Source organism: Callospermophilus lateralis, chromosome 1 (assembly GCF_048772815.1).
Source record: "Callospermophilus lateralis isolate mCalLat2 chromosome 1, mCalLat2.hap1, whole genome shotgun sequence".
NCBI lineage: Eukaryota > Metazoa > Chordata > Mammalia > Rodentia > Sciuridae > Callospermophilus > Callospermophilus lateralis.
The window spans coordinates 214,346,918-214,364,532 of NC_135305.1; the positions used below are offsets into that span (position 1 = coordinate 214,346,918).

General features: G+C 62.3%; 1 protein-coding gene across 2 annotated transcripts in view; it reads left to right on the top strand.

The window, feature by feature from the left end:
* The window catches only part of Cacna1a (calcium voltage-gated channel subunit alpha1 A), a 180,676-nt gene that overhangs the window by 25,254 nt on the left and 137,807 nt on the right, over nucleotides 1-17,615 (top strand). For both annotated transcript variants that reach the window (XM_077105758.1, XM_077105759.1), the window contains exons 2-3: nucleotides 6,167-6,272; nucleotides 8,274-8,413. In XM_077105758.1, coding sequence (XP_076961873.1) covers nucleotides 6,167-6,272; nucleotides 8,274-8,413 — 246 coding nt within the window. The remainder of the gene's footprint in view (nucleotides 1-6,166; nucleotides 6,273-8,273; nucleotides 8,414-17,615) is intronic.

A 17,615-nucleotide genomic window follows, 5' to 3' on the forward strand; every position in this document is an offset into this window, starting at 1 on the left:
AAACTCATGCAACATAAAATGGACCATTTAAGTGCATCATTCAGTGGCATGTAATGCACCTGGTTCCAGAACGTTCTCATCAGCCCAAACTAAAGCACTCTGTCCACTAGGCAGTCCCTGCCGTCCCTCCTCCTGGCCGCTGGTCGTCTGTCTCCGTCTCTCGGGTTCACCTGAGCTGGCATTTCATACAAACGGGACCGCGTCACTTGTGACCCTTTGCGTCTGGCTTCTCCCCCGGCACGATGCCCTGGCCTATGCCTGGGGCGGGGGGCTGGGGGCCAGCAAGACAGACCTGGGCCCCCAGGCGACTCTTGGGGCTAGACTTTCCGCGTGGAGCGGAAGTGGCCCTGTCTTGGGTGGTGTGGGACAGGCAGTGGCTGGCAGGAGCGTTTGAAGGCACATTTTAGGAGGGGAGTTGGCGGGGCCTCGCTGTGGGGTGAGGAAGATGTCCCTGAGCCGCCAGGTGGCGGGTGGCACTGCACGCTCAGGAGACTATAGAAAATGGAGTGGGTTTCCCGAGGGAGTGAGGAGTCTGGCTTGGGATGATATAGTACATTGAAGAGCACCCCCCAAAACTCAGGCTCCCTCAGAATCGGAATACGGCCCTGTTTGGAAGCAGGATCTTTGCAGATATAAACGGAGTCGAGAACTGAGGTGAGGTCATCCTGGATGACAGAGGCCCGGATCCTGTGGCAGCCTCTGTGGACAGGCTCAGGGACAAGGCTGTGTGAAGGCAGTGGCGGATCTGGGTTGGACTGAGGAACCACAAGCCACAGATGCCTGAGGCCACCAGAGGCTGAAAGAGGCAGAGACGGATCTTCCCCTGGACTTTTGGAGGGAGCTCAGTCTTGCTGACTTTTTGATTCTGGACATTTGGCCTCCAGAAGAGTAAGAATAAATTTCCACTGTTCAAAGCCACTGCTTGAGTCAGCTTTCTGCACTATAGCAAAATACCCGAGGCAATTAACTTATAAAGAGAAAAAGTTTATTTGGATTCATGACTCTGGAGTTTCCAGCACAAAATCCAGTGGCCCCATATCTTTGGGTCCTCTGTGTGCTGAGCACCTACTCTGCACCGGGCAGGTCCGGGTCCCTTGGCATCTGCTCAGCCCTCCCTCGCCGCCTGAGGCCCGCTTTGCACATTTGGGGAAACTGAGGCTCTGGGAAGAACATGCTCCTGCCCAAGGCCAAGCCCAAGGCCAGCCGTGGCCTTGAGCTGCCCCAGCACCTCTGAGCAGAGCCCTGCTCCAGCCACCTCCGGCCGGCTCCATCCCAGGAGCCTCCCGCCTCGGCCAGCCCCACGGGGTTTAAAACCCACCGCAACCCGTGCCCCTCGCCTTGGGGTTGAATCCCGTCTTGGGCTGGTGTCCTGGGGACAGAGCGGAGCCCCTCGGCTGGAGTGCTGCTGGCTGGGGTGGCCCTGCCCAGCCGCGCCTGTGGCCGCTGTCCGTGGTGCTGAAACCCTGCGCAGCCCAGAGCTGTCCTTGGGGTGGGTGGTCATGGCCCAGAGTCCCCAGCCCAGCAGCTGCGGGAGCCCTTGGGTGGCTTGGGCTGGTGCCGGCAGTTGGAGGGCTTGGAGGTTCTGCTGGGAACCAGAGACTTTCTGATAAAAGCAGAAGATACCCACCGTCTAACAAGGGTGGCCCATGGAGTGTCTCTGGAGACCACCAGCTTAAAGACCTGGCTGTGCAGCTGGGGGCTCCGAGCCTCGGCTTCGCCCATCCCCTGCGTGGCCGTGAGCAAGTCTTTAAAACCTGGGTCTATCCGGCCAGCGCTGTGGCCACGCCTGTCAACCCAGTTGCTCAGGAGGCTGAGGCAGGAGGATCACGAGTTCAAAGCCAGCCTCAGCCAAAACGAGGCCCTAAGCAACTCAGTGAGACCCTGTCCCTAAATAAAATGTAAAAAAAGGGCTGGGGACGTGAAGCGCCCTGGGTTGAATCTCTGGGTTTTTCTTTCCTTCTCTGGCTCAGACTAGAAGCAGCTCTGGGAGTGGCCCCCAGGGGTCCCCAGGGCAGAGTGCCTCCGCTCCACCTGCCCCACAAAGTCCCCTCGTTGGCAGCCGGGACAATGGCTGTGGTGCCTGCCAACCGTGAGAGTCACTCATACTGCCGGCTACGGGTGGCCTCTGCTCAGCGGAGCCAGGAACGTGGGTTAAGCTCTGTACACCCATCTAGGGCCCTGTCACTCCCTCCTTCCCTGTCATTGTGACCAACATGGGACTAACATGAAACTAAGGTCCCCGGCGTCTCCTGACAGCTCAGCGCGCCCCTCCTGCAGGCTCTGCCTCCTTGGAGCCGCCCCGGGCAGCCCCCGGCGTGGACTCTAGGTCATGGCACTTAACAAACCTGATTTGATTTTTGCACCAAGGACAGAGGCTGGGAACGGGATGGGCGTGGGGGGTGGACACGGAGCCGCTAGCTCCCTCCGGCTTCCGGAGGGTCTGGCTGGGGGCGGGAGCGCCCCTTGTCCCCTGCGAGAACGGCCTTTCCTTGATGACCAGATTCCAGGAGCACGGGCCGTCATCAGGCAGCCCTCCTCCCCGGGAGGGACCGCCTGGTCATTTCCAGGGCCGTGCACAGCACCGCTGGGCCCCTGTGGGTCCCACTGACCCCTGGGCAGGGCTCTGTGCCCACCCCTGCCTGCTGCTCCCCGCCCCCAGGAGGCCTGGCCCCATCCCGCCGCCCCCTCCCGGCTCCCCGCCCCTGCCTCCCTGGGCTGATGATCCCGGATCCGCTGACACAGGGACTTTCTCTCCAAGCCAATCAGGAGGCGGGAAGCGGCTCTGCTGGCCGCTCACCGCAGCTGGGAGCTGAACCAGGCTGTCTAAATCGGGAGTCGGCCATCAGGGCTGGGCTGGGAAGCTTTGCCTGCCTGGGCCTGGTCCCGGTGCAGCCTTGGGCTTGGGCCAGGGTGGGGCCTCCTCCACCCAAGGACCCCTGCCACTGAGTCTGGGGCTGGGGGGCTGGTTCTGTCTCCACCCGCCCTCGGGGCTTGTCTGAGGTGCATGGGGGGAGATGCAGGAAGCAGGGTCTGCCCCCTCCCTACACACAGGCATTTACTGAGCCTGTTATGTGGTGGGTGTTTCCTTAGGTGCAGAGGACAGACTGGTGAACAAGGTAGACTTAAAAAGTCCCGTTTGCATCCGTGCTTACAGCTTCATGGGGGCCACAGTGGACAGATAAAAGGAAATCTATCAGATGTGTGGATAAAGCCCAAAGGAAAAAATGAAAGTGGAAAGGAGTTGATGGAAGTAACCTTTGGGCAAAGACCTAAAGTAAGGGAGGGAGAGAGTCTGGGTGTCTGGGAAAGAGCATTCTGGGAACAGGAATGGCACATGCAAAGGCCCTGGGGCAGGAATGTGCCTGATGTGTTTGGGCACCGTGGAAGAGGCCTGCAGGACCGGAGCAGAGTGACCACGGTGGACAGGAAAGGAAATGAGGGCAGGAAGTGGGTGGGGAGGACTTTGGCTCTTCTGGTTGTGAGGTGGGGCCCACAGAAAGGCTTTGGAAACTTGCACATGTATAAAGCTGGGGTTTCTCTGCTTATGCCCCTCGCCAGCGCTATTCTTTTCCATCAAGGTCGGGGTCTCCTCTCGGCCCCTGCCCGAGCAGTGAGCAGGAGGCCGACAGGAGGGCCGTGGACTTCCCCAGGGCTCTGAGGGTGGAGGAGAAAGAGGAGCCCCAGCCCTCTCAGGATGACGCACAGCTGCGGTCACCTGGGCTCCACCTTCCCCTGGCGTAGACGGCCTCTCCCCTCCCGTGCACCCAGAGCCGGGCTCTAAGTGCACATCCTCACTGCGCCTCCCCAGGAGGAGCTGCCGGTCCGCTGCTGCTCTGACCACGCTCTGTGTGGCCAGGGTCTGAGGCCAGTGTGGCAGGTCCCCTGTGGGCTGGCCGGTGGACACTCGCAGAGCGTGTGGGAGGCTGTCACAGGATGGCTAGTGTGGCGTCTCTGTCCCCTGCCCTGCATGCCCACGACCCCCGGGCCTCCTCCTGGAACCTTCCGCTCAGAGCTGATGCAAAGGAGGCCAAGTCCCAGCTTCCCCGGGGGCAGGAGGCCAGGGAGGGGGACGGGCAGCTTGATGCCGAAGCCAGCCAGGAGCCCGAGCTGGCCTGGAGGAGGAGGAAGTCGCATTCCAGTCACAGCCACGGCGGCGGGCGGCGGGAGGGCTGGGTCCTCCTCTGTGTACAAACACCGTCCTGACTTCCCGGGCGGCAGGGCCAGGCCAGGAGTGTTTGTGCAACAGGGGCCCAGCTTTGTCCTCGCCTGGAGCCCGGCTGCTCGGAGGCGGGAGGCGGGAGGCCAGCGGATGGCTGTGCGCTGGGCTGTCGTCTCCCTCAGTGCCCTGGGAGCGCATGCGCTGGGCGCGGCTTCAGAGGCCGAGGCTGGAGGCCGAGGCTGGAGCCCGATTTCCTGCCTCGCTGGGGCGCTCGGCCGCGCTTCCTGCTTCTCTATGTTTCTACCTGGAAAATGGGTTCAGGTGTCTGGGGTGACCTCGGTGGGACCTCCAAGATGCCAGACCTAACTTCAGGGCCCAGGGTGAGGCGGAGGGACGGGTGAACAAGGCCACGTTCCCCCGAGACACCGCGATCCCTCTGTGGAGCAGCGGCTCTCATTCCCGGGGACCCTGGGTGACGTCTGGAGACGCTGTGGGTCGTCCTGATGGGAGAGGTCACTGGCCTGAGGGTGGGTGGAGGCCCCGATGCTGCTCAGCAGCCTGCAGGGCCCAGGCCGCCAGCCTCAGAGGATGACCCAGCCCCAGATGTCCAAGGCTGGGACGCCCCCGCCCGGTGGCCAGCGCCCTGTGGCTTCCTGGGTAGCACCCGCCTCTCCACACCTGAAGCTGCTCAGATCAGCAGCTCTGTCCCCAAGGCTGCTGGACAGGGATGCCTCTGAGATCCGCAGGGGACAAGGGACACTCGTTCCCCAGCTTTCTGTCTGTAGCACGTTTTCAAGGCTCATGTGTTGGTACCTGACTTACGGCAGGGTGACATTCCTTTTTATGGATGGGACACATTTTATTCAAGCGTCCCAGGAGGAGTGGCCTGGTGTCCTGTTGTGGTTTTGATTGGCATCTCCCTGATGGCCGATGGTGGTTTTGATTGGCATCTTCCTGGTGGCTGATGCCACTGGGCACCTTCTCGTGTACTCACTGGGCATCTGTGTATCTTTGGAGAGATGTCTCTCCCTCTCCGAGTCCTTTGCCCATTTTTTAATTGGATTGTTTCTTCTTGTTGACTTGTATACATTCTTTACATATTTTGGACCCTGATTGGATACATTTCTTGCAAATATTTCCTGCCACGCCTCTGGCTATCTTCTTACCGTCTTCGTAGTATCTTCCGATGGACCAGCAGGCCTTTGTGAAATCCAGTGTCTATTTTTCCTCTGCTGCTTGTGCTTCTGGTGTCAAATCTGGCCGCCGGCCTTTAAGCTTCAGTCCTGGGCCCCCCGTCCTGCTCTTCTCTGTGGCCTCCGTCACCTTCTTGTGCGACATACGTGACCTGTGACCGTCTCTGGTTTCCATGGGGGATGGGCTGCAGGACCCTCCCGAGGCCCCAGCCTGCGGGGGCCAGGTGCAGTCTGGGGACCTCAGCTCAGCGCTGCGTGGTCACCCGATCCCACCTGAGCGCTGCTCACGGCCTCCTTACGCTGCGTTATTGGGAGAGCAAAGCCCGGGGGACGGGTCAGTCTGCTGCGTTCAGTACAGGGACACTTTTTGAAGTATTTTCCACCTGCATTTGGTGAAATTCATGGATGTGGGTGCGGAGGCCCACGCACCCCACCCGCCCACAGGACACCGTCCACCTCGGGTGGTCATCTCATCTACTCGCTGTCCTCTCCGGGGCCGGGAGTGTTCCTGTGGCTGCCCTCGGCTCTCCCTGGCGTCTGGGAGGGCGCCTGACCATGTGGACGCTGAGTCCGCTGTTCGGTCCATCCCAGGGGAGGGGCAAAGGTGCACATTTTCCCTGGAAAGTCCCCTGCCCGGGTGGGGACAGGAGAGCCAGGCGGTGCCGTTGCTGGTGGGGCCGGGAGGTGGGAAGGGAGGAGGGTGTCGGGGACCATAGTGGGGCTTGGGGACACTGACCCAGGCCACGGGGCACGGGCAGCCTCCAGGGTCCCCCTTCCTGTCCACCCGCTGCGGTTCTCCTTAACCCTCAGCCACTCCCTTTGAGTACATGATCCTGGCCACCATCATCGCCAACTGCATCGTCCTGGCCCTGGAGCAGCACCTCCCGGACGACGACAAGACCCCCATGTCCGAGCGGCTGGTGAGCACTCGTCCCCTCCTCCCCGGGTGGCGCTGGCCACAGGAGCCGGGGGGCCCAGTGGGAGGGGACAGTGACAGTGACATGGTCCAGGAAGACCCAGAGCAACCCGGGGGGCCAGGAGTGGCTCAGGGGTGACACCTCCCACCCAGCAGGAAAACAAGTTCCAGTGAGAATCTGTGACCCCACATGGAGCCTGGGCAGCGGCCGGGTGACCGCCCGGGGCCTGGTCCCCAGCCCTGACCAAGACCCCTGCCCTGGCCATCGCCTTGGCTTGTCCTGGCAAGTCTTCCAGGGCACGTCCCGGGGACGTGACCTCCCCACTGCCTCCTGAGAGCCGCGTCCCTCACGCTGCGGGCCTTGTCTTGCTCGGCCACCGGACGTCATGGGCCCAGCGCTGTGACAGCATGGTCCCCTGTCACCGTGTTGAGTTCCCGTTGGTCTCACCGGTGCCTTTTATGGCTGTTGGCTCCACCGAGAGGCAAACAGCTGGATCGTTTTTTATCGTTACTGAGTTTCAGTGCCGGGGACGCCACCCAGGGCCACCCGGGGCTCACACCAGCCCAGGAGCCTGCCCTCAGGCCTGGTCGCCGCAGAGGAAATGGCCTCATCCCAAGCAGCACTATCCCACTTCCCCAGAACCAGCCTGGGGGCCCCTGGGCAGCCTCCTTGGGAGGCCATACCCTGCCGCCCGTTGGCCACCGGCTCTAGGGACGTTCAAAATCCAGTTCCCTGGAAATCAGCAGGCGGTGCGCCAGCGCTCAGCTGCTCCCTGAGCCCCGACCCGCAGCGCCTCCCTCTGCTGCCCTCCCGCCCCGGCACGGCACAGCTCGCCGGTCCTTCCTAGTTTTTTTTTTTTTCTTTTCTGTTTTTCGGTACCAGGGATTGACCTCAGGGGCCCTCGGCCACTGAGCCACACCCCAGCCCTGTTCTGTGTTTCATTTAGGGACAGGGTCCCACTGAGCTGCTTACAGCCTCACTTTTGCTAAGGCCAGATTTGAACTCACCATCCTCTGGCCCCAGCCTCTCGACCACCAGGATGTAGGCTGGGCCACGGCTCTGGCTCATTTCTTTTTTGAATTCAGTGATGGGATGGGACCCAAGGGCTTCACCACTGAGCCATGTTCCCAGCCCTGTCACCCCTCCAGAACCAGCAGGGACAGCTGGGGAGGGACGTCAGCATCTGCTCCTCCCCAGCTCATAAAGAGGGACGGTCCCGCGCCTCTGTTGACTTAATGGTCACTTGTCAGAGCGCGAAGCCTAGAAACTGTAGCCGGCCTGGGGACCCGGGGTCTGTTTGGGGCTCGGGCAGATCTGAGAGAAGGCGGATCTGAGAGAAGGCTGGACAAGGGTTGGGATGAGGCTCAGAGCGGGAGCCCGAGGGAGGCCCCGGTCACCCCAGCACCACAGGCACCACAGAGTGACATCGGTGGCACCTGACGGGGAAATAGAACCAGGAAGGCAGAGGTGCAGGGGCCTGGCACGTGAGAAGTGAGGCCATCAGAGACGGGAAGGGTGCCCGGGGGCCCTGAGGGTCAGCGTCACACGTGCATTCCAAACACAGGGACGCCCAGCTGGAAGGGAGGTCCTGTAGGGGCGCGGGGCGGGAGCCCTGGCCGGTTCCCAGCCGGGACAGGGCTGGCCATTCCACAGTCAGCGACCTGGGCCGCTGTGCCAGTGCAGACCCACTGAGAGCCACCTGCCAGAGTTAGATTTGGGAGTGGGGACAGCATACGAGGTCCCACCTCAGAACCTTCAAGTGCTGTAGGTTGACACGTTCAGCCCAGAATCTGGCGACTTCCGGGAGAACTGTCCGCAGAACAGCCGGGTCCTTCCTTGGTGCTGTCCAGTGTCTTAGCCGCTTGGAAGTAGCTGGCGAGGCTGCGGGAGGAGGCCGGCGGGATGCAGAGCCGGGTGGTGGGTGCTGGAGGCTGTGGACCTGCAGGCGGCTGGGGTCCTGGCCCCCGGGCCCAGCCCAGACCTGACCCTGCCTCTCCCCCGCAGGACGACACAGAACCCTACTTCATTGGGATTTTTTGTTTCGAGGCTGGAATTAAGATCATCGCCCTGGGCTTTGCCTTCCACAAGGGCTCCTACCTGCGGAACGGCTGGAACGTCATGGACTTCGTGGTGGTGTTGACAGGGTAAGTGTGGGGCTCGCGCCCACGTCCCGGGGGCTCGCTGGCTGGGGGGTCTGGCTGCGCTGGGGAGGACGAGCCTCGGTGCCCTCCCACACGCACCTGCCTCCTTCCCTGCCCACCTCCCGCCAGCCGTCCATCACCCTGGCGTCTCTGTGACCGTCACCCGGGCACTCCAGCGTGCTCTGGCACCTGCGCCGCCGGGTCTCTGCTTTGCTGGGGGAGTCTCGCCTGGGTTTCGCGGTGGCTGACGTTGGTTGCTGGGTGTGAGGGCCGTGCCCGTTCCTGTGGGTGTAAGGACGGTAGATGAGGCGCGGCCGCCGACCCCGGGGCTTTCAGATGTGAGTACGATGAGCGGCGCTGGGCAGGGGACGGACCCGCTCCCCGGGACCCGTATGAGGCAACACTAGCTGCTGTGACAAAAGGTCCTACACTGGAAATAACCTACACACAAGAAAGCTCTCTCTCGTTCACTGAAAGCCCAAAACGATCGTTGTCATCGTGCGGCTGTCTCCTCCCGTGACTGAGGGACCTTGTCACCTCGTGCCCCTTGCTGTCAACCACAGCTCCCCAAACCCCAGGCCTGTCGGCATCAAAGCCCAGAGGAGTGAGGGTGGAGGGGACGCAGGGTCCTCAGGGCTGGAACTCAGCCACCTGACCCCACGGCCCCGCAGGCACCGGAAATGGTCCCGGTGACGTCCAGCCAGGCTCTGGGGGTCCCTCGGTGGGAGCCCAGCGTGGACGAGGCTCCTCTGCGGTCCCTGTGTGGGTCCTCACGTGGTCTCTGAGGCCAGCCAGGTCCAGGCTGTGGCAGGAGGCCCAGGCGTCAGTGCCCACGCGGGTTGCGTGCTTTCGCGGTTCCGATCATGGCTACCGGCTCCTCTGGGCCACATGGGTGGGGAGCCGGGCCGCTGGCGCTGTCTGCCAGGGTCTTGGGACACGAGGACCCTGTGCTGACGCTCGTGGGCTTGGGTGTGCGCTGGGGGACCTCTGTTGGCTGTGGCCGCGGTCTCGTGGCTTGGGACCTTGGCAGGTTCCGGGGACATGTCACAGCACTGGGCCCTTCGCTCTGGTGTGGCCAGGAAGCCTGTGGCGGGCTTTGTCTTTATTAAAATCGCAAAATATAAATATTCAGATTTCAGAAAGAAGTAGAGAAAACAGTGAGCCCGTGCGTGCTCGCTCTCCCCATGAACACACGTTGAGCACCTGCTGGATGCCTGGCTCCGCTCGCAGACGAGACAGGAGGGCGGAGACGGACAGGACGGTGCGGAACCAGTGGGGCAGCTGCGTGTTAGGTGGTGGCGGGGCCCAGAGGAGGCCGGGATGGGCGGGGGCGGGGGCCCAGGAGCCAGCAGGACTCCTTTGGGAAGGTGACGTCTGAGCTGGACAGGAGGAGCTGAGGGAGCAGCCGGCCTCAAGACGAGACCTCCCACCCTGCGGCCCCTCCTGGTCCATCCCCGCCCAGAAGCCGTCCGGGATTTCGCGCTCCCCCTTTCACTGGTGGCTCTCCCTCGGGAAGGTCAGGGCAGGTCCCAGAGTCTCCTAAGACTCTGAGCTCTGCGGACGCCAGGGCCTTCACACAGAGCGCTGTCGAATTTGCACACGCGCTTCCTGTCCTGTCGGCTGTAGAGTGTGAGTCTGTGTGTGTGAGAGTGTGTGAGTATGAGTCTGTGTGTGTGAGTGTGTGTGTGTAAGTCTGTGTGTGTGAGTCTGTGTGTGTGAGAGTGTGTGTGAGAGTATGTGTGAGAGTGAGTGTGTGTGTGAGAGTGTGAGTGAGTGTGTGTGTGTGTGAGAGTGAGTGTGAGTCTGTGTGTGTGTGAGTGTGAGTGTGTGTGTGAGAGTGAGTGTGAGTGTGAGTCTGTGTGTGTGAGTGTGAGTCTGTGTGTGTGAGAGTGTGAGTGTGAGTCTCTGTGTGTGTGTGAGAGTGTGTGTGTGAGTGTGTGTGAGTGTGAGTCTGTGTGAGTGAGTGTGAGTCTGTGTGTGTGAGTGTGAGTCTGTGTGTGTGAGTGTGAGTCTGTGTGTATGAGTGTGTGTGAGTGTGTGTGTGAGTCTGTGTGAGTGTGAGTCTGTGTGTGTGTGAGTGTGTGAGTCTGTGTGTGAGTTGTGTGTGAGTGTGAATCTGTGTGTGTGAGTTGTGTGTGAGTGTGTAAGTGTGTGTGAGTCTGGGTGTGTGAGTGAGTGTGTAAGTGTGTGTGAGTGTGTGTGTGAGCGTGAATCTGTGTGAGTGTGTGTGAGAGTGTGTGTGAGTGTGAGTTTGTGAGTGTGTGTGAGAGAGTGTGTGAGTGTGAGTCTGTGTGTGAGTGTGTGAGTGTGTGTGTGAGTGTGAGTCTGTGTGTGTGTGAGTCTGTGTGTGTGAGTGTGAGTCTGTGTGTGTGTGAGTGTGAGTCTGTGTGTGGGAGAGTGGGTGTGTGAGTGTGTGTGTATGTGGTGGGGCTGAACCCAGGGCCTTGCCCGCGAGGCGAGCTCCACAACCCTCCTGTAGACTTCACGTCATCTCTCCACGATGGGTGGTCCCTGATGAGTGTGTGCTGTGAGCTCTGGGGACTGAACACCAGGAGAAGGGGTCGGGACACACTCAGTACAGCCACATTTTTTCCCAATGTGTGTTTCCAATCTGCACTTGGCCGAGTCCGCGGCTCTGGAGGCCTGACTATGAGCAACGTGGGCTTCCTTCCCAAGCTTGAAGTTTCTCTGTCCATGTTTCTTCTTTGACCTGCCTTTTGCTCCCCACGTGAGATTAATCTGATTAACAAGACTAGTCCTCCCCCATCCATTTTCATGGCTGTGTAGTACTCCACGCGTTGAATTGTCAGTCCGCCAACATCTTTATCTGTCTGGAATCATTTCCAGCTCCTGACTCTTTGGAGCCCAGCTGTTGCCTCTTTCTGGAGAGTGATTTTTTCCAGGGCACGTACCCAGGAGAGGAACTGCTGAGTCGTGTACCGTATGCCTCCTCAGCCTTGCTGGATATCGCCAAATTGCTCTGCAAAGTGTTTGTGCCAATTCCTGCTCCCTGGGGTGACTTCTGGTGGCAGGGCCTGGCTTGACCTTGCTGGCAAGAAGGATCTTTTAAAAACCCTGGGCGGCTTCTTTCTCTTTTCTTTAATAACGTGGTTCTTGAGGCACCTAAGAAAGTTCAAGACTGTTCAGCTTATGAAAGTCTCAGGACGTGACTGTGAAGGTCGCGAGCAGCGGTGACCAGAGGCTGGTGTGGCACAACATGGAGTGTGCGCCGCCCCTGTTCACGGCGGGTGGCCTCTCCTCGGTCCCTGATGTCTGGGGGTCTAGAGGGGCAGTTCTGCACCCAGGTTCTGAGGGCGGGCCCCGTGGCTGGGACTGGTGAGTCCGTGAGACTGAGCGCAAGGATCGTGTGTGTGTGTGTGTGTGTGTGTGTGTGTGTGTGTCTGTATGTGTGTCTGTCTGAGTGTGTGTCTGTCTCTGTGTGTCTGTGTGTCTGTGTGTCTGTGTCTGTGTGTCTGTGTCTGTGTGTGTCTGTGTGTCTGTGTGTGTGTCTGTCTGTGTGTGTCTGTGTGTCTGTGTGTGTGTCTGTCTGTTTGTGTGTCTGTCTCTGTGTGTGTGTATCTGTGTGTCTGTCTGTCTGTGTATGTGTGTGTCTGTGTCTGTGTGTCTGTGTGTGTCTGTGTGTGTCTGTGTGTCTGTGTCTGTGTGTCTGTGTGTCTGTGTGTCTGTCTGTGTGGGTCTGTCTGTGTGTCCATGTCTGTGTGTGTGTCTGTGTGTGTCTGTGTGTGTCGGTGTCTGTGTGTCTGTGTCTGGGTGTGAGTGTGATATTTGTGGGTGTTGTATCTCAGGACACACTCACTGTCTTTCTAACCAGAGTTGAATGCACTAGGGCTGCTGTTCTAGATCTTTCTCTTTCTCCACCGGCCCCCTCCTTCCCTCCTGGTGGCTCGGGCACACGATGGCCCGTGACCGCAGTCCCGGGGGGGTGGCCTGGTCTCTGTTGGCGGGTGGGGAGCTGGGAGCGCTGCAGAGCCGGCCTCCTGTGCTGCTGATGGACGGGAGTCCCACCTCGGCTCCCCAGGCCCGGGTACCGCCTGGCCCGCGTCAAGTGTGGGCCCAGGTGACGGCTCTCTGACCCCCGTCTCCTGCGTCCCGGCCAGCGGGGGCAGTGACGCTGCGGGGTCTCCGCTGCCCGCTGTGCGGCTCGGTGGGCATCTTCCCGGGATTCTGTGGGCTCCTTGCGGGTCAGAGCCGCGGGGCCCTGGGAAGAGCTGGCTTTAGCTCTGAGACGACAGAGCAGACGGCCACCGAGAACGGCCAGGCGTCAGCCGCTCTGGGGACAGTCGAGTGCGTTCGGAAAAGAGGCCCGACTCCCAGGCAGGGCGGCCAGCTTGGGTTCTGTGAGCAGGTTTCCACCCAGTGCCACGCTGGGCACATAGTAGGTGCTTAGTAAAACAGATGATCGCGGAGCTGGAAAGTGGTGAGACTTTGGATCATCAGAATGTTCCAGAAAATTCACTCGGGTACTGAGGAGGTGGGGACTTCCGCTGACAGACAGTGACACAGTCCAGAGTCCACAGCAGATGCCCTGACACCAGATGTGTGTGGACAGGCAGGCTCTGGGTCTGTGCCGTGGACACCGGGTGACCGTGTGACACCGAGGCTCCTGTTTGGAAGGCCCCATCTGGGCCACAGGACAAAGGCTCAGACGCTGGGGACCAGCACGGAGGGGCCTGGCGCTGGTCTCTGAGCTTCGTTGAGTTGGGGACTGACCCGACTCCCGCAGGCCCCTCCCTTGACTTTACAAGACACAGAGAGGCTCAGTGACTTGCCCGAAGTCACACTGCGACGGTGGCTCCCCAGGGACCCTCCAGGACAGGGTGGTATCAAGGAGCCGGAGCCCCAGGTCAGGGGCAGGGGGTGGCCTCAGTGGTCAGTGTCACCCTCGGGTCCGGCTCAGGGACTTCCCCCTCCTCTCCCCCGAGTACGGGCCCTGGGCCTTTCTGGTGCTTCACAAGGGACAGCTGGGGACCAGGTGCTCGTGAGGGTGTCCGGGGAGACCCCAGCGTCCCCCTGGTCCCCTGCTCCCCTGGCGGCTCTCCTGTGGCCTGGGGGCTGCTGCCCGCATGGCCCCTTGGCCCCTGTGGTGCCTCCCACACCCGCCCTCTGTCCCCCCCCCCAGGCCTCCCTGGCCACAGAATGTCCCTGAGCCGGGAGCCGCTCGCGTGACACCCTGGCCCCCGTGTCACTGGGAACCTTGTCCAGCGCGGTGCGGGGGCCTTAGCAGGACCGGCCGGGTGCTGCCCTCCACCACCCTGTGGTCCCTGAGTCCCCTCCGGAAGGAAGCCACCGCAGGTCTCAGGGGCCCAAGGGAGCCAGCGGGGCCGCAGGTTTCAGCACCCTGGACAGCGCCCAGTGGAGACCTGGCCGCAGGCTGGGCGCTCGGCCATCTCCCCCAAGGCTGGAGAGGACCCCGCTGTGCGTCCCCGCAGGCTCGGGCGCTGGTTGAGGCCCTGTCCTCCTGGATTGTGGTGACAGATGCCAGCCCGCCGCCCCAGGGGCATCTGGCCTCCGCGTCCCTGGTGTGCAGGGCGATGCCGCGGCTCTGGCTGGGGCAGGGGACACCCGCCTGGCGGAGGGGGCTGGGGGGTGGCAGCACAGGACGAGGTCACCAGCCAGCCGCGGGCGGGGCCTGGCGGGTGTGGGGCCGAGGCGGGGTGGACAGGTGGTGGCCCCTCTGCCTTGAATTCCTGGCACCCTTGTCCCCTGCTGGGACGGCAGCCTGCCCCGAGGTCTTCCCTTGGTGCAGGGACTCTGGGTGCCTCCCACCAGCCTGTCCAGCGACCCTCCCAACCCTCCTGAGACCCCCTTGTGTCCTTCTGTGTCACTGGGTGGCAGCTCTGTCCTTCCTGGGCTCCGTCCCACGCCACCTCCCCCTCCTGCCCCCGGTGCTTCTGCCCGTGAGTCCCGCTTGCTCACGGAGGAACTGTGATGGGGACGTTTGTAAAACAGGCCAGTCCGTGGGCCGAGAGGCCCCCTGAGCAGGTGGCTGGCCTGGAGGAGGGGTGCAGCCACGCATGTCCCCGGGTTAGGGTCCTCCTGCCCGCCCCTCCACCTAGAGCCTAACCTAGAGCCATGGTGTGCCCCTGGCATAGCCCTGAGGGAACTCAGACACCTTTGGGATCAGCCTTGTTGGTGACTGTGTGTGGAGAAGGTCTGGGCAGAAGCTGAGGGTGCCGCCGGGCAGGGGCATGTCCCCACGCCTGCTGGGGACTGTTGTGCAGGTTGCGCACAGAACCAGGAGGCTGGTGTTTCCTCTAAGCGTGAGGCTCGCCTGCTTCCCAGCGTCTGGAGACATGATAGACTGGCGGGGGCCGAGCCCTGTGTGCCCAGAGGTCCCTCCATCCCGGAGGACACGGACTGTGACCGTCACGTATTGTGTGACCTCTTTGCTGTGACGTTCTGAAGGGGTCTGGCCCGGGCTGGCTTTGTCCTGGCTGTTCACGGGCACAGCTGGAGGCCCCCAGCCTCGATTCAGGGTGTAAACTTCTGGCATCGGGGCAGAAACCCCAGACCCCTCGAGCCCCGCTCTGGGCGCCACAGTGTGGCTGAGCTGCCCTGGGCGGAGAGACCGAGCCCCGCGGTACCAGGTGACTGAGTGGCGCCTTCACGCGGCCACATTGCAGCCAGCTGCTGCTCCTGCAGACCTCTGTGAAGACAGGGCAGGCGGACAAAGCCACACCAGGAACGTGACACTGAGGCCACCAGCTGTGGAGTTAGAACAGATCGAATCCCAGCACCACGGTTTCCAAGCTGTGTGACCTTGGGCAAGTCACTCCACCTCTCTGAATCCTAGTTTCTTCATCTGGAGGACAGAGGTGGCCTAGCACCTCCCCACGGTCATCCGAGAAGTTCCGCAGGTTCCCGTCTGGTGCGTGCAAGGTGGGGTTTACGGACGATCTGACCAACGGACAGTCTGAAGAAAGAGGACGGGGACGGTCCTTTGGGCCTCAGCTTCCTCCTCTGCAGAATGGGAGTCAGACTCTACCTACCGCAGAGAGGAGGATGCGGGGAGATAAGACGTGAGGCGTGTAGAACAGCAGCTGGTGTGGAGGGGGCGCTCGGTGGTGCCCGCCATTTGCGGCTGATGACTGTGATTACGATGATGGGGATGATTACCCGCCTTCTCCAGGCCGGGCTCCGTCGCCCACTCGGTTAACTACAGGGGACATCCCCTTCTGCTTGCTGGGCACCCAACACGCAGCCTCCCCTTCAATCTGGGGAGCCCTTCCCCTCTCCCCAGGATCTTTCACTATGTTCCCCAAACTGGGTTCAACTTTCTGGGCTCCAGGGAACCTCCTGCCTCAGCCGCCCGCGGGGCTGTGACGGTGGGTGTAAGCGTTGTGCCCATGGAGCCCTCCCCCTGGGCGGTCCTGGGTGGGGACCCCCACCTTGCCCAGAAGTTGAAGATGAGGGGGCTGCTTCCTGCCCCGGCTGCTGGTGGACAAGGGGGAAGTGACTCAACCAGGGAGAGATGGTCAGGACCCTTGGTGGCCCCTCTTCTGCCCCTCTCTGGCTTCCTGTTGGGAGTCTGCGCTTTCTGATGGCCTCTCTTATGCCCAAGACGGCCAGTCAGTGGCGCTAAACTGACCCCGAGACAGAGATTATTTGACTCTAGCAGAAAACAATATAGTTAGGGAAGCGGAAGGGATAAGAAAGTGTCTTCTTTGTTCATTTTCCAAGACTGTAACAAAATACTCAAAGCTAGATAGCTTAAGAAGCAAAAAGATTGGTTGGCCTCATGGTTCTGGAGGCTCAAGCTGAGGGGCTGTGCATCAGACCATGGTCAGATTCCGGAAGAGCCCTGAGGTCGTGCAGGACAAGGGACAGGGAAGCGCACAGGTGGGCTTCTGTGTTCTCTGGCCTTTCTGTTTGTAAAGCCACCAGGATCCAATCATAACCTCCTCTACCCCTAACCTCCAGAAGGCCCACCTGCGAGCACAGTAGGGTAAGTTCCCATCTTCTTGGTGCTTCACAACCGGGGTTGAACCCCAGCCGGGCCCTTGGGCAGGGCAGTCTGCAGTAGAAAGTGAGGAGAGGGCAGCCAGGGACAGCGGCTTGGTTGCCTGCTGGAGGAGGGGCGGGGCTTCCCCCAGGGCCCTGAGCTCCGCCTTCCCCAGGGCCCTGGGCTCCGCCTCCCCCAGGGCCCTGAGCTCCGCCTCCCCCAGGGCCTGAGCTCCGCCTCCCCCAGGGCCTGAGCTCCGCCTCCCCCAGGGCCCTGGGCTCCGCCTCCCCCAGGGCCCTGAGCTCCGCCTCCCCCAGGGCCTGAGCTCCGCCTCCCCCAGGGCCTGAGCTCCGCCTCCCCCAGGGCCCTGAGCTCCGCCTCCCCCAGGGCCCTGAGCTCCGCCTCCCCCAGGGCCCTGAGCTCCGCCTCCCCCAGGGCCCTGAGCTCCGCCTCCCCCAGGACCTGAGCTCCGCCTCCCCCAGGGTCCTGGGCTCCGCCTCCCCCAGGGCCTGAGCTCCGCCTCCCCCAGGGCCCTGAGCTCCGCCTCCCCCAGGGCCCTGAGCTCCGCCTCCCCCAGGACCTGAGCTCCGCCTCCCCCAGGACCTGAGCTCCGCCTCCCCCAGGGCCTGAGCTCCGCCTCCCCCAGGGCCCTGGGCTCCGCCTCCCCAGGGCCTGAGCTCCGCCTCCCCCAGGGCCCTGAGCTCCGCCTCCCCCAGGGCCTGAGCTCCACCTCCCCCAGGGCCCTGGGCTCCGCCTCCCCCAGGGCCCTGAGCTCCGCCTCCCCCAGGGCCCTGAGCTCCGCCTCCCTCAGGGCCTGAGCTCTGCCTCCCCCAGGGCCCTGAGCTCCGCCTCCCCCAGGGCCCTGAGCTCCGCCTCCCCCAGGGCCTGAGCTCCGCCTCCCCCAGGGCCCTGAGCTCCGCCTCCCCCAGGGCCTGAGCTCCGCCTCCCCCAGGGCCCTGGGCTCCGCCTCCCCCAGGGCCTGAGCTCCGCCTCCCCCAGGGCCTGGGCTCCGCCTCCCCCAGGGCCCTGGGCTCCGCCTCCCCCAGGGCCTGAGCTCCGCCTCCCACCCGGCCTTGAGCCTGAGCATGCGCACCTCACACAGTGCGACCTTGTCTGTCACTCAAGTGCTGAGGCTCCGGATGGAGCGTTTTGAGAGTCCCTTGTTTCTGGATTTCCGCTGTGAGCAAGCGGACGGGCCGCCCTGGCTGCCCCTGATGTCCAGTGCGAGCAATGCCCAGGAGG